The sequence below is a fragment of the Haliotis cracherodii genome, unplaced genomic scaffold (assembly GCF_022045235.1).
Source record: "Haliotis cracherodii isolate W230 unplaced genomic scaffold, xgHalCrac1.p SCAF_13, whole genome shotgun sequence".
Taxonomy (NCBI): domain Eukaryota; kingdom Metazoa; phylum Mollusca; class Gastropoda; order Lepetellida; family Haliotidae; genus Haliotis; species Haliotis cracherodii.
The window spans coordinates 4,952,789-4,969,646 of NW_027266268.1; the positions used below are offsets into that span (position 1 = coordinate 4,952,789).

Here is a 16,858-nt window from a genome sequence, read left to right on the forward strand (position 1 = left end):
CAAATACACTGACCAGTGCTTCCTCTTGGTGTTACCAGACATTACTAAAATTTTGCCGGTCAGTTTCATTTTGACCTTTCACAAATCAGAGTTCCGGAAGGGTCTTGGAAAAAAAAAAAAATGTTTACAGCGGCATCTGCTTTCAGCTGATGCTCTTAAATCATGTCACACTGAGTCAGTTATCAGGATCATATTGTTAGGTCCAGTTTGAATCTCCTGACAGCTGATGGTGTTCATCTGCAGCCAGTTTAACATCAGTGAAGCAAAGAAAACAGAAGAGTTTCATTTGCCTGAGTCCATGATAAGTACACTCGGTATGTGAGCCAATCAGATGTCAGAAGATTCCCAAACCATTTGGTTTCATTTCTTTACCACCTCGTTTTGGAAACTTTGTTCACAGCCAAAAGAAAAGCCATGGTGTTCAGAAAAGACTGGATGTATAATATATCTACAATAATATAATTGCGCAGCATTACTTTTTTGCATTTGGAACTCCCTGATCATCAGATTGAACATCACATTCAAGATTATTGCACTTATACAGCTACGTCCATGTACGTGTGTGTGACTGCTTGTACTAGTCCGGACTGATACTGATTTCATAGAGCTAGCACACTAAGATACCATGCTGCAGTTTAACATGAATATCCCACTCAGAAACAGTATACTGACTCCGAGCCGACCAGTCTTTGTTTTAACCCCTTAACGCTGAGCAACAACAAGTACCATCTTTTTAACATCTTTTGGTGTGACACACCCAGGGATCGAACCCCAACCTTCCACTCTCCAGGTGGACGCTCTACCACTAGACCCCGGAGGTGGTTAGTTGACAAATGACCCACCTGCAGGTAGGGACCACCATAGGGTTGTCTTTGGTGTCCCGGTACAGGCCCTTGTCTTTGAGGGCCTGAAGAACAGCTATCCTGGCATCAAACCTCTTCATGCCCTGCAATCATAACATACACCTTGCCACAACCAAAGCCATGCATTCCAATCAGAAAGAATGATTTCTTTACAACCCAATTAACCAAAGCTGGCCTATCAGCATGACTTTATCCTGATGTTATCAGTTTACACCAGTGATTTAGAATTCAAACTAAGTGATCCTGTCTTCTTTATGTGGTCATTCCTTCTATAAGAGCATTAAGCGCTACTTTAAGTGATCCTATCTTCTATAAGAGCATTAAGCGCTACTTTAAGTGATCCTATCTTCTATAAGAGCATTAAGCGCTACTTTAAGTGATCCTATCTTCTATAAGAGCATTAAGCGCTACTTTAAGTGATCCTATCTTCTATAAGAGCATTAAGTGCTTCTTTAAGTGATCCTGTCTGCCATAAGAGCATTAAGCGCTACTTTAAGTGATCCTATCTTCTATAAGAGCATTAAGCGCTACTTTAAGTGATCCTATCTTCTATAAGAGCATTAAGCGCTACTTTAAGTGATCCTATCTTCTATAAGAGCATTAAGCGCTACTTTAAGTGATCTTATCTTCTATAAGAGCATTAAGTGCTGCTTTAAGTGATCCTGTCTTTCATAAGAGCATTAAGCGCTACTGTAAGTGATCCTGTCTTTTATAAGAGCATTAAGTGCTGCTTTAAGAGATCCTATCTTCTATAAGAGCATTCAGCACTACTGTAAGTGATTCTGTCTTCTATAAGAATATTAAGCGCTACTGTAAGTGATCCTGTCTTCTATAAGAGCATTAAGTGCTGCTTTAAGTGATCCTGTCTTCTATAAGAGCATTAAGTGTTGCTTTAAGTGATCCTGTCTTCTATAAGAGAATTAAGAGTTGCTGTAAGTGATCCTGTCTTCTATAAGAGCATTATGTGTTGCTTTAAGTGATCCTGTCTTCTATAAGAGCATTAAGTGTTGCTGTAAGTGATCCTGTCTTCTATAAGAGCATTAAGTGTTGCTGTAAGTGATCCTGTCTTCTATAAGAGCATTAAGTGTTGCTGTAAGTGATCCTGTCTTCTATAAGAGCATTAAGTGTTGCTGTAAGTGATCCTGTCTTCTATAAGAGCATTAAGTGTTGCTGTAAGTGATCCTGTCTGCCATAAGAGCATTAAGTGGTGCTTTAAGTGATCTTGTCTTCTATAAGAGCATTAAGTGCTGCTTTAAGAGATCCTGTCTTCTATAAGAGCATTAAGAGTTGCTATAAGTGATCTTGTCTTCTATAAGAGCATTAAGTGCTACATTAGTAATCCTGCACTTACAGTGAACTGTCCACAGTCTCCAGTGATATTTCCCTTCTCATCAATGATGTTCAACCGTTCCAGCTTGTGACGCACTCCAACCTCGTAGTCATTGTGATCATGGGCAGGCGTGATCTTCACAGCACCTGTCAATGGAGGACTTAGTTTGAGACATTGAGAAACACAAACAGATCTTCACAGCACCTGTCAATGGAGAACTTTGTTTGAGACATTGAGAAACACAAACAGATCTTCACAGCACCTGTCAATGGAGGACTTTGTTTGAGACATTGAGAAACACAAACAGATCTTCACAGCACCTGTCAATGGAGGACTTTGTTTGAGACATTGAGAAACACAAACAGATCTTCAAAGCACCTGTCAATGGAGGACTTTGTTTGAGACATTGAGAAACACAAACAGTCCTATGCAAACTGGAGACAGTGCTAAAGTTAGACACCATATCAGCATATTGTACAGACAAAAGGTAATCAAAAACAGACAGATTGCAAATTACAACCATATCACATACGCAGGCAAACAAGACTTTACACTCTCATAATTAATTATTACCATACATTGTCTATTTATTCTCAAAAACATCCTACAAAACAGTGTAAAAACCGGTTAACAAATCAGGCATTACCTGGTAACTTCCGCTTCAATGGTAATACATCATTTCGTGTCAGCAGCAAATGGATTTTCTCCCAATCCTGTATTGTCATTGGCTAATAATAATGTTCTCAAATTCTCTTGTCTCGGTTATGCTTATGTTAGTTTGGCACCAAATTTTGAATGTACAACACAAGGTCTTTGAATGATGGCGGCAAAATATCATACCAGTACTCGTCAAGTTTAGGAATGAACAGTATCGTACTTATTGGTTCCCAAATATATGTCTGGTACTCGTCAGGTCTGATAACGACCATGACTGTACTGATCCTCGAGCAGTGATCCTCGACCAACTGTTCAGTGCATCATATGTCTGTTCTATCATGATAAACACTCTGGATCATTTGCTTCCATACTTGCCCTTGGATCATATCACGTCACGAGACAACAGTGCATTGTTTCCGTCAGCCAGACGGCATTGTTTTATGTCATTCAAATCTTATTGTGACGTGAAGTCGGAATAACGTCACACTAGAAACAAGGTCACAGCTGAAGATTGTTGACGTCATTTGATAAATTGTTGTTCCGCTACTGTTGGGACTTGCTGCCCTGATAGGTAAACACTAATATTTGTCTCTGTACAAAGACATCTTCTTCGGTAATAAATACATTATATTTGTGTTCATGTCACACTATGTTTACGACACGAGTGCCTAAATAAACATAATATGACATGAACATGAATATTATATCCTCTATATAATAGATATAACACACTGCATACCCAGAATGGATTCACTCGTATTATTTTGGTGACACATATATTTCATGACACACTGCGTATACATGATTATGTTGAATGATCCTTACCTGTTCCGAATTCTCTCTCAACAAAGTCATCACACACGATGGGTAGGCGCCGGTCTGTGAAGGGGTGAATGACACTCTTCCCATGCAGATGTTTGTAGCGGGGGTCGTCAGGATGGACGGCCACTGCAGTGTCGCCCAGCATTGTCTCAATACGGGTGGTCGCAACCACAATCTCCTCATCTGAACAAAAGCTTTCCTTGTAGACATGTCTTGTGTTACATTATGGACAATAGTGAGTGGGTGAGTGGGTGGACTTGTAAGCTGACAATGGACACCTGGGCTTTATGTTTGTTTGTTTGTTGTTTAACGCCGCACTCAGCAATATTCCAGCTATATTACAGCTGGCCCAGACAATCCAGTGATTGATATCATGAGCATCGAACTACCAATTGGGATACAATGAAATGCATCAACCAAGTCAGCGAACCTGACCACCCGATCCCGTTAGTTGCCTCTTACGACAAATATGGGTAGCTGAAGACCTATTCTAACCCGAAACTTCACGTGTAGGGCTTTATGCATTGTACCAATGTGGGACTCACACCAGGGCCTTCAATGTGACCCCACCAACCTAATACAGGTAAAAGAAACATCATCAAAGTCACTACATTATATAATAGGGTAATGGATTGTGAATGAAAATAGTATGAATGTTAAACTTTGGCAGCAGCTAAAGTAGACATGCAAACAAACAATTCCATAAATTTTAAAAAAATTAAAATTTGTTTTCTCTATATATTGCGGTTTACAGTGCATTAAATGATGATACTATTTTGAAGTCGTACCTGATCCCTCGACCTTGTAAGCAAAAGAGATGAGGACACCAAACTCTACTTTGTCCTTGTAGCCCGGGACGGCCAGCATGGTGCGCCCTGAGATCTCCTTCTTGTCCACCTGGGGTACAACATAAACTCAGATGGAGGACACAGGCACTGAATCAGTGGCAAACAAACCTACTATTGTAGGTGAGGTGAAATGGGGTTTAACATCGTGTCCAAGATTATTGCACATATACAGCCAGTGTGTGTGTGTGTGGGGGGGGCTGCTAGTACTAGTCCGGACCGATGCCGATTTATTGAGCTAGCCCACTGAGATACAATGCCGCAGTTTAACATGAATACCCCACTCAGACACAGTATACTGACGCCGAGCCTACCAGTCCTTGTTTTAGCCCCTTAATGCCGAGTGCCAGACAGGGTAACAACAAGTACCATCTTTTAACGTCTTTTGGTATGACGTGGTCGGGGATTGAATCCTGGACCTTCCGCTCTCCGGGCGGACACTCTACCACTAGACCACGGGGGCGGTCACCTACTATTGTAAGTAGTGGAGGTACATATATGATGGTGGATGGGGATTTTTAACTTCCCGATACAAGCATCAATCAAAGCTAGACACTAACTTAAAAAATATTGTTTCTTACCGTAAATGTTCAATTGACTTTACTAACACTAACAAACACTAACTAACAGTGAAACTGTTACTATTTTCAGCCATAATTGACTTGGCCAACTGTAAATCGTCAGTGTGCCAGATATCCTGTCGATGAAATAGATGGCTTACGCACTATAACTAAGAGCACATGCAAGTATCTTGATATGTACTGGATCGTGAGCAAGGTATTGTCGGATCACACAGTAGGCGTATCGTCCCAGCCCTAGTTCTAAGCATTTTAAAAGACAATTCTAACACACCTCCTGACAAATCACATTTACCTCAATGTCCGAGATGGCCGAGTTAAGTGTACAAGACCAGTTGACAAGTCGGACGCTGCGGTAGATGAGTTTCTTGTCATGGAGACGGACGAAGGCCTCTTGCACAGCTCTGTACAGTTTCTACAAAACATTTACTGGGCTCAGCACAGGATGAATCAATACATTCCAATCAAATGGAATTACAAGCAGAAACTAGATAAACATTATTATCATGATGCTTGATATTCAATGGTTTGATTTGTTTGTTGTTTAACGCCGCACTCAGCAATATTCCAGCTATATGATGCCAGCCTGTAAGTAATTGAGTTTGGACCAGACAATCCAGTGATTGACATCATGACCATAAACCCAGGTAATTGGGATACGGTGACATGTATCAACCAAGTCAGCGAGCCTGACCACCCGATTCCGTTAGTCGCCATTTACGGCAAGCATAGTCGCCTATAAACGACAAGCATGGGTTGCTGAAGACCTATTCTACCCCAGATCTTTAAGTGTTGTTTGATATAAAAAATGCAAAAAATATAACAAAATAAAAAATGAAAATCTCCTCCCTATGTTTGTTGACTATATTGATAACACTTTGCAGCTAACAAGTATAGTTAGTCAAGGATTTATCTAAATCTGCCTTGAGACTGCTATTCAGACCCATGTCTTCAGAAAGATGGGGCTTCCCAATTATGTTTCTATAATTATAACTAATGTCATAGAAACTGTTTGTAGAAAGGTCTTGTATGTCACGGATAACAGAAACAATCAAGAGGAAGAGGCTTTGATGCTTAGTTTTACATCATTGCACTGAATGCAATGTAAAAATTTAATTTAAAAAATAAGAACCTTAACAGAAATTCCAATTTTGAAGCAAATAACAGTGCTTTCCGAATTTGCCTGTACATTCCTGTCCATACAATGTTAGTGTTCAACAGGAGGTTACAGACAGCTAAAGGGGCAGGTTTTTTTTCCTGTTTCAAATAGTGCCTCAACCATGTGGTATTGCTGGGGGCATGTGAGGTCTACAAAGAAGGAATATGGTAAGTGATCATGGTAACTCTTTGTGAATTTGCGTCTGCTCCTAAACTATTGCTTCGGCTACCAGGCAAATAACACTTGGAGCCAGGAGGCTTTGAAGACTAGAAGTCAAACTTTGAAGACTGATAGTATCAGTCCCCTTCCCCCTGGAGTTGGTTGAAGGACTTACTGGTTCCATGGTGAAACAAGCTCTGTCCCAATCATAGGAGCCGCCAATTCTCCTCAACTGGTTGTAGATCTGGTCCCCTTTCCTGGAAAGAGTCAAGAAAGTCTTAAAAGCCTGGGGTGCTGGTTGCCTAGTGTCAGAAACCAATGATCATGGCTTTGGATGCTGGTTTGTCCTGATTCTTTCAAGGTATTACACTCTTACGATTGTGTGTCATTGTACCCTGTCATTGTCATTGATGCTGCTCCTTCTTTCAGTCACTGGTTTGCTGTTATTTACAGATCACCATGAAACAACTGGAATATTTTCAAATATGAAATTCCTCAAAACTTACTCATTCTTCCACTTCCACACTTCATCGACAAAGTTTTCTCTGCCCAGGTCATGCCGTGTGAGCTTCCTCTCCCGCATCAGCTTCTTCTCCACCACCACCTGCGTGGCGATACCGGCATGATCACAGCCGGGGTTCCACAGACACATCTTACCATTCATCCGATGCCTGTAACAAACACAACACATGTTGAAGCTATGTAAACTGAACCAAAATAGTCAGGAGCATGAATATTTGGGGGGACACATGTATTTTTTTGTTGTGAAAACTGAGCACATAATTTCATAAAAATATCCCCAAAAGTTCACGATCCCTAATGTTTTTGTCCAGTATAAAAAGGGATTTAACTGAGAATGAGATCAAACAGATTTTATTCTCTCAAAATTGGATTTTTTGTTCTTTTTTCTTGAGTTCAGAGGTATCTTAATATTTCACTGAATACAACAAGGTAAAGAAACTTTCTCTTTGTGGTCAGTGAAGTATGACTCACCTCCACAAAGCCATAACATTAGTTATAACAATATGACATGAAATAAGAAATCTTCAATTTTAATTTGGGAATGTTTACTGACAATTGGTGCAGATTTTGTCCGAATATCGGGTATTGAAGACCTACTATCTCCTGTAATCTGGCAGTGGAGCGATTCACTGAATGATTGGTAAGCAATTCGACCAGGACCCTCAGAACAATTATCAAGCCATGATGTGTCTTAGCGATACAGAATAAAATGTTTTGAAATTTGGAAATATTAACCACTATGCTACCCTTACTACTTTCAAAGGCTAACAACAAAACATTATAATAAATTCAAATGTCATTCCTTACAGGATCTGACTTCCAAATGATATACAGCATGGCAGTATATAACGCATTCATGTCAATCTATGTTCAAATTTCACTATTAACATGATTAACGCTCTTTCAAAATTCAAAATCAAGTTGTGAACATATTGCATCCTCAGTAAATGAGAACCATGATTAATGCTGGAAAGCTTGAATGACAAACACACCATCTTGTGAGGCAGTCCTCTACAGCGTTGGTGAGCGCATGTCCAAGATGGAGTTTCCCTGTTACATTGGGGGGCGGGATGACAATAATGAACTTGTCTTCATATGGAGTTGTGTTGATGTCTCGACCCTGTAGAGTAACAATGACATGACAATGATCAAGAACATGACCAAAATGATTCCATTACTATTATGGGGACATGAATGCACCATTCACCATTGATTCATCTGTGACTGGGGACTGGAAATTTATCATAAGGGGTGGTTGGGTGGTGGGGTGGTGGGTGAGATTAAGGGGATGGGGTGAGGGGTCATAAAAAAGGGGGGATGAGGGGGTGGTCACCAAAATTTATCACAAATGTGGGGGGGGGGGGGGAGGAGACCATGAAGATATACCACAGTTCTTTTTTGTTCAAATAATAAAATACATAATTTAAGGACTGGTCATTAATCAATTGGGGTGTGTGGGTGTCATGAAATTGAATTGAATTGTTTTTCCATTAAATGGGTATGGGAATTGCAAAACATGATACAGTCCTAATACCATTCCCACTGCTGTCATGTATAGGGAAATTTAAATATGTTGGAATTATAGGAATTATAAGAACGCTGGACTGCCTACGAGACTGAGATGAGTATGAAAGCTGGAATAGATCAGTCTTGCTTATATCTAAAGGAATCCAGGGTGGGAGCATTCCTTACGAGACATAATGCATTTCATTTATTATACTCGGAGAATTTGTTCTAAAATATCTCAATGATTCCACCCACATGATAAAGGTTGCATCTTCATGAAGGTTCAGGATGGTTGCATTTTCAGGGTGGGTTGTCAGTTTGGGACGAAGAAAGGTATTGGTTCAGTGTAAAAGGTCTGACTTAGGTAGCATCAGATGTGACACACCGGTACCCATCAGCAGTAACTCACCCCGTACTCTGGTTTGAAGAAGCCACTCTGCTGCCACCAGTCATACCAGGCAGCTTCTACATACTCAGGGCTGTAGGAATCTGGCATGGGACATTTTGTGTCTGAAAACAAAGAGGTCATGTTAGTTAGCTTTGTAATCATATGTAATGCTCCACTCGTACTGATAACCAATCAGTATCTATGAATCTCTAATCCAGCCTGCACAGTAACAGACTTACCAGTGTTCCAAAAGAAGGATAAGGGTTTTACCTTGATTTACAAAAGTGGGGGTCCAGGGGACCCCCAATAAATAATTTTACAGGTCCTTGCAGGCAACATGAGGGTCCTGTAAAGTATTGAAAGGGTGTAGTGTACTGAATATTTAGATAATTACTTTAGTTTGTTTGCTGTTTAACGCCGCAATATTCCAGGTATATGATGGCGGTCTTGACCAGACAATCCAATGATTGACATCATGAGCATCAATCTACACAATTTGGATACGATGACATGCATCAACTAAGTAACTGAGTCTGACCACCTGTCGCCGTTAGTTGCCTCTTACGACAAGCATATTTGCCTTTTACGGCAAACATGGGTTGCTGAAGACCTATTCTAACCCAGATCTTTAATAGTTACAAAATTACAAAACTGGTTGAGACGGCCACAATTTCTATACATGTCTAAAGAATACAGCTTACAAATGAGCTGTTGTCTCGTCCATTTGTTTCATCAAGGTACATTGTTGTATCAACTTTAGCATCCTTCATTGACTGACAGCATCAGGGAGGACAGCTGGTATGGTTTAGTTATTACTGCCATACTCCAACAAATTCTAGTACTTTGGGGGTTGAGTTCCATCCGGGATTCGAACCAACAGTCTCAGAGTGAGGCACCTAATCGCAAGCAAACAAAGTCAGCGATCTAACCCACTCAGCCACTGAGGGTTCAACAAAAGTCTGACAACTGGTAGTCCAGATCACATACTTTGTGTAACCCTCTGAAAAGTGTAAATTGGCACGGCTCCCATGGCGGAAACCTATAAATGGCATTGCGTATTCATAGACATGCTACCCACCAACTCACAGAGCCTAATCACCACATCCATAGAGTCGTACAACCTGCATATTCGGCAGGGGACCTACTCTAAGCCAGAATCGCCACTCGGGGCTCATTCAGAGTATTACCAACCAGCCTGTTGAAAGATGGTCTACAAATATGGCTATCCATCCAAGGACTAGGACTACTCAGCCACCACAGTGGCTACTGAATCTTTGTTACAATAGCCATGGCTACTGAATCTTTGTTACAATAGCCATGGCTACTGAATCTTTGTTACAATAGCCATTGCTACTGAATCTTTGTTACAATAGCCATGGCTACTGAATCTTTGTTACAATAGCCATGGCTACTGAATCTCTGTCACAATATCTTCTGTACCCATGGCTACTGAATCTCTGTCACAATATCTTCTGTAGCCATGGCTACTGAATCTCTGTCACAGTATCTTCTGTAGCCATGGCTACTGAATCTGTCACAATATCTTCTGTACCCATGGCTACTGAATCTGTCACAATATCTTCTGTACCCATGGCTACTGAATCTATCACAATATCTTCTGTACCCATGGCTACTGAATCTGTCACAATATCTTCTGTACCCATGGCTACTGAATCTGTCACAATATCTTCTGCACACATGGCTACTGAATCTGTCACAATATCTTCTGTACCCATGGCTACTGAATCTGTCACAATATCTTCTGCACACATGGCTACTGAATCTGTCACAATATCTTCTGTAGCCATGGGCACCGAGGCCATATTGTATTGAAAATAAATGGGTTGACAAATGATCATCACAAACCTTTCTTGCTTCCTTTTTCTGTTTTGACATCGTAAGAGATGACTGATCTCTCTTTCTTTTTCTTATCTTTCTTCTAAAACAAAGAGATTTCATAATATTAAAGATTGATGAAACGACTGTCATTTCAAAGAGTGTTCTTTAAAGTAAAGCCTTTTTCATCAGTGGGCTTATGCATCACCGGTAATGATGGGTTGGTCAGTCAGGGAGGCCTTTTTGGGATGTGGATTTTCAATTCCTACTACAGGACCCGGTTTTAGGGTGCGTGGGCAAAGTCACTGAAGTGTGTGTAAAAGGACTTTGAATAGTGATAGCGCTTGGTTGATTCCCGGCCTTCATTACCACCAGGAGACTCGTTTAGGTGGCCGCGGCCTGTGTGTTTAGCAGCTGAATGCGGATACATGAGAAGAAGACTAGTGTGTACTTGAATTTAAAATTGCCATGTTGCACTATCAGGATTGTTTGTTTGAAAATTATTACATGAACTTCAAGAGTTTAGGGGTTTATCTATTCATCATAGCACACAATCATTGGTCTACGATTCAATACGACATTCAGTAGATGTTGACAGTTCACATTATGTGTGTGGGCATTTCCTATATCAATTAGCAGCTGATTAGTTATTTCATCCACGTCATGGAACAGTTTAGGCATATCGTTTTGATCGTTTGCGGTTGAATATGAAATAAAAATAAAATTTGCCCCTTTCATTCTTTAATGGTTTTCAATTAATTAGCATGATAAGGGTTGTTTGGATGAGAAAACTAACTTAGATTTGTTTGTGATAGACTGTAAACATTTATAACAGTACAAACAAGATAAATCAATACATCCCATTCAATTGGAATCACAAACAGAAAGTAAATAATACATTATTATGCTTGACACAAAATGATTTTGTTTGTTTGTTAATGGTGCACTCAACAATATTCCAGCTAAGGTATATGACAGCAATCTGTGATTAATCGAGTTTGGACTAGACAGTCAAGTGATTGATATCATGCACAGCGATTTAAGCAATTGGGATACAATGACATGCATCAACCAAGTCGACCCGTGAAGATCCGGGGTAGAATAGGTCTTCAGCAACCCAACCATACCATAAAAGGTGACCATGCTTGTTGTAGGAGGCGACTAAAGGGATCTGGGGGTCAGGCTTGCTGATTTGGTTGATGCATGTCATCATATCTCAATTGCGTGGATCGATGATCATGATGTCAATCACTGGATTGTTTGGTCCAAACTCAATTATTTACAGGCTGGCATCATATAGCTGGAATATTGCTGAGTGCGGCATAAACAACAAACAAATCAGACCATTGTATATCAAGCATCATGAAAATAATTTATTTATTTAGTTTCTGCTTGTGATTCAAATTGTATGGAATGCATTGATTCATCTTGTGCTGAGCCCAGTAAATGTTGTTTTATAGAAACTGTACAGAGCTGTGGAAGAGGCCTTCATCCGCCAATCACTGAATTGTCTGGTCCAGACTAGATTATTGCGGCTTTAAACACGAACAAACAAAGCATCCACCAAGTCAGCGAGCCTGACCACCCGATCCCGATAGTATCTCTTACTACAAGCATAATCGCTTTTCACAATAAGCATGGGTTGCTGAAGACCTATTCCAACCCACATGAAGTTGATAAGATAAAATGACGCTCATACCCCTTCCCCGTCCTGCTTCTTTGCATCCAAAGCTGCCTGCTTTTCCTGTTTAGCCTTCAGTTTGGCCAGTTTCTCTTGCTTCTTTGCTTCTTTCAATAATTCCTTTTCACTCTTCTGCCTTGGAGCCCCTGCAAAAAAGATTATGGTATGTATTAACAAGTCCATCTATATGCACCAAATTCCATTCACCACGTGAATGCTCCAGCACTACATTACTTATTACCCCGGTCAATGGATCAGTGTGTACTCGATTTTCATTCTCAGCTCCCTGGGGATCATACACGTCAAACTGCCATTGAGGCACATGAAGGTGAACAGGCACATTAATACCTCACCCTAGCGGGTACCCATTCACTACTGTGTGCATTGCCATTATCTGCCCTACAATTGTACTATTTAGATAGGAATGTAAAGTATTGTTAATAGTATGTATAACCATTGATAGTTTCGATAATCATGGTTATGTTCAAGTTTTTACTGCTCAATGTTCTGATAAGATACTGCAACAGGCTGTTGACATCTGCTATCTGACAAATTCCATATTATATGCCCCTGAACACTGTCCTATAATATAAGTATCAAGTAACTCCTGCATTATTTTATGGAATTATTTTACAATAGAATATGTAAATAATGGGCAAATCTTGTTATTCTTGATAAAACGTCCGACCTAACAGATGACAGCGGTCACAGCAGCTACACCATATGTATTTTCAAGTAATCATCGAAAAGACAGGGCCTAGCTGCCTAGATCTATAACATTTGGTAACACGGCAATAGCCTAGTAATACAATGTATCAGCCTTGAATTTCTCAATCAGGTGTTGTGTATTCGTAGATTATTAGTAAACAAGCAAACATCTTGTGAAATATGGTGAAGATGCATTTTTGATCGGACTGTATTTTCCATATTTTATTATTGAAAGATTGCCTCTTGAAGGAAATCGACTTGCTATTAAGTTTGGAAAGGAATATCCCAGATTTACCAAAGTTATGATCTATGAATCATGTTAAAAAATTGAACGCTCTGTCTGCCTTAGGTTATTTTTTTCATTCTTCGTATTGTTAACTTTCGGCACATCTGATGATATATCTGCTGAAAGAGGAAGTTTAGTTCTAAAAGACATTCTCCTACTGAGCCTAGTACCTCTGCCACAGGCCAGCGACATGTGACGAATCTCACATCTTACACAGACATTGCATATATTTTTCATCTGTTTCATATTAGACAAGTCTAAACATTTAGATAAACATCTGTCATAAAATGGTTAACTTTCACTGAGAAAATATCACGTGAAAAACTATTTCCATCTGCACATTAATCCTTTCTATACAATGGTTTTATGGTTCAATGTGATGTTATCAAGACCCTAGAGGCTATCGAGCAGTTATCGCCAAGGACAAAATACCATTCCCTTATTGCAGCGCTCACGCGATCGCAACTTTTGCTCATTTTAAAGAGAAATATTTATCTGAAAATGATGAAAAAAATTAACTCTTGTCAGGTAATATTAAAAAAAAAAACACACCATATAACTACAATCGTCGGATACAACTTTAGAAAAGACATGCGGGTGGTGACATGTGACTAATTCATGGAAGAACAAAAATTCAAAATCATGATGATGCACATTTAGCATGAGGTTAGTTCTGTCATTATTTATTTTCTGTCTGCCATTCTTCCCCAAAATACAACTCTAAAACCTAATTTAGCTATCTCCCCCTCAAAAAAAATAACCTTAACATAGTGTTATGGATAAGCATGTGTAGATCGAATTGGGGGAATATGGTTTATGTCAGTTGAGTTGGCAGACAACAAATTTATAAGAAGCATTTCTTATCAATTTAAATGAATAAAATACTTGAGTGTGATATCTAAAGATAAAAAAAAGAAGTAATTTGTATAACTGTAGCGGAGCGCATGATCACGAACTGTTTAAACGATGGGGATAACTGGTACTGCAGGGAAGTTTGTTGATGATAAACTTCAATTTCAACAATGTTCAATCCTTTTAACATGTTAAGAATCTTTCGTCGCATTATCAGTTGATTATACTGTATTCAACATAATAAGCGCTCAGGCCGCTCTCATAATTAGAAATATGGAGCTCGAAAAAAACAGAGTTGAAAGATAAATTTCATGGTTTATGCTGACAGCCTGAAATGTTTATATACAAGAGATATATTTTTCCAGAATTTAATGGCCCATAATTAACGGAGCATATAACACACGAGTGCGTATTTTACGCAAATAAACAAGTATTGTGTACATTGATCATTCGGAAAGGGTGCTAATTGGGATTGTTCACGAGCCAATATATTAGCAAATATTAGAGCGGGGCGCTTATTACGTCTAATACGGTAACAGAAATTCTAAGGTTAGCAGGATATGTTGATGGCTGTATAAAAACGTTTGAGCATAAGTATTTTCATGATCCAATATCTAGGCTAAGATCAATATATTATGGGTATGGAAATCCTATCTCTGAAATATTTGTGATTGTGATTGCCCACAGCTGAGTTTGGAATAACTTCAAAATGCATTACACAATTACACTTGCAATGGTCCGGAAATCTTGACTTGACAATAACAACCGACCCATTGATGATACGATTTGATCAGAAAGTTTTCCAAAGTTGCAGCGCTTCGGAGCGTCTGCTGCAACGTCAACAGCCGGACCGGCAGAAACACCGGCTGCCTCGACCTTACCTTCCCCTGCAGCTCCATTGTCGGTTTTCGTTTGGGGTACCGCTTCCTCGGCCGACATTGTCGCAACGTCGTTAACTTCAACTCTTACAGATCCGATGTTAATGTACTTTTATAACAGGTATATTACACCGTGATGAAAGTGTTGCATGAGATTTTTACAAACGAGGCTGACATGTGGCTTCCGGCTCCGGTGTCAATATCCGGCGAGAGGGATGAAGCTAAAACGGCACTATGTCAAAACAGAACCAAATTTGTCTGGCTATTTTTTCTACCAAATCAGACAAAATATTTTCAGAGTTTTAAATCACAAAATTAATAAAAAGTCTTTTAAGGATTGACTGTGTATTTTTTCGGTTCATTGAGGTATGAATCGAAAAACCGATTGCAAACTGTATGAATCCGCGTAGCACATCGGTTTTTCGATTCATACCTCAATGAACCGAAAAAAATACACAGTCAATGCTTATAATTAAATTCGACAACGTAAAACATGTTTTATCTACAATAGTTTAACCCGAAACAGTTGCATATATGAAAACAGACAAAAATGACGGCATTGATGAACATTACAGGTGTAGGAATACATACAGTGGCGTGACATGAATCAGGTGATCGTTTAATTTATGCTCATAACTTGACACGCCTACACAGTCAGTAGCCAATCAACGGAGAGTGGGATTAAAACAATGTTCATTTGACCTGTCAATTAAGGCAAGAGGCGAAAAGACTTGCAACAGTCAGACTGTAACGAACCGGAAGAAATATGTCCGAGAGAAGGCGGCTGTTTCAAATAACATGGTCATTTACTGCGTGATTCAAACATTACTTCTCTGATTACGGTAAAACAGTTGGAGAAATGCTAGTTAGAAATGAAACGCGAAGACATGAAAGTTGAACCGAGGCGAGCGGGAAAAAAAACTGGCGAGCGAGCCTGCACGTTTGCTGTTTCATTCATTCTCGGCCTTCGGTGGTTTCAAAGGGTAGATTGGACAATGAATATGCATGAAAGTCGCTGAATGTCCTGTGCATGACGATACACGTGAGCAGAAAGGGAATTCCCTCGACTGTAATATTGGGATTCCCCGACATTCCGCAGTAATAAAAGTAGTGCGCAGCGGTGGGCGTGGCTTAATTTTTTACATTCATTGGGAAATGAATGCAATAACACGTGACCAATTCAGCTAATCAGAATGCAGGAATTTCCATGAACACAACGAAAATTTAATTATATATACATAAACATATTTCAGCACTAATCTTACATTCTCATCATTGTAATCACGTTGACAAAAACCCTCCCTTATTTATTCAGTGTATTATATCCCCTTTATTTTGATAAATACCCTGGGCCCATCCGCTACCATATAGTGTCTTTTTTAGCAAGATTCGAATGTCACGATGCTAAAAATAACCGTCCAATCAAATTAATCCCCTGAGCGAGAGAGAAAGTTTGCGCTTAGTTAGAGATAGGAGCGATGGGGACGTTGACTCCCATGTCACTCCCAAAACGAAGTTATTGTGGCGCTAGGCCCAGCGAATTGTTCATACTAGAATCGAGATATAAAACCTCGATAATCAGGGATGTGAAATAGTTTGAGAATATTGTTTCCAACGAAACAGCGTCGTATGAATCTATGTCTACACTCACTATATGAGTTTGATTGCAAGTGGAGACGTTGCTTGAAATTGTTTTTAATTAGTAACGTGTTTGTATGGCAATAGAACTAAATATCACCTATATGTTTGGTGACCTTGTTTTTAAAGAAAAGTACAGGGGGATAAGAC

The 16,858-nt window shown here is 39.6% G+C and overlaps 1 protein-coding gene across 1 annotated transcript in view; it reads right to left on the reverse strand.

Moving 5' to 3' along the window:
- LOC139459527 (valine--tRNA ligase-like) overlaps positions 1-15,234 on the reverse strand; it is a 33,394-nt gene extending 18,160 nt beyond the window's left edge. The window contains exons 1-12 of the mRNA XM_071241054.1: positions 15,074-15,234; positions 12,365-12,492; positions 10,696-10,768; positions 8,851-8,951; positions 7,928-8,055; positions 6,920-7,084; positions 6,589-6,670; positions 5,391-5,510; positions 4,461-4,569; positions 3,676-3,855; positions 2,215-2,339; positions 843-946 (exon numbers count right to left, since the gene is read on the reverse strand). Of these exons, the coding sequence (XP_071097155.1) occupies positions 843-946; positions 2,215-2,339; positions 3,676-3,855; positions 4,461-4,569; positions 5,391-5,510; positions 6,589-6,670; positions 6,920-7,084; positions 7,928-8,055; positions 8,851-8,951; positions 10,696-10,768; positions 12,365-12,492; positions 15,074-15,131 (1,373 nt within the window). The 5' untranslated portion in view covers positions 15,132-15,234. The remainder of the gene's footprint in view (positions 1-842; positions 947-2,214; positions 2,340-3,675; positions 3,856-4,460; positions 4,570-5,390; positions 5,511-6,588; positions 6,671-6,919; positions 7,085-7,927; positions 8,056-8,850; positions 8,952-10,695; positions 10,769-12,364; positions 12,493-15,073) is intronic.
- Positions 15,235-16,858: the final 1,624 nt, after the last annotated feature.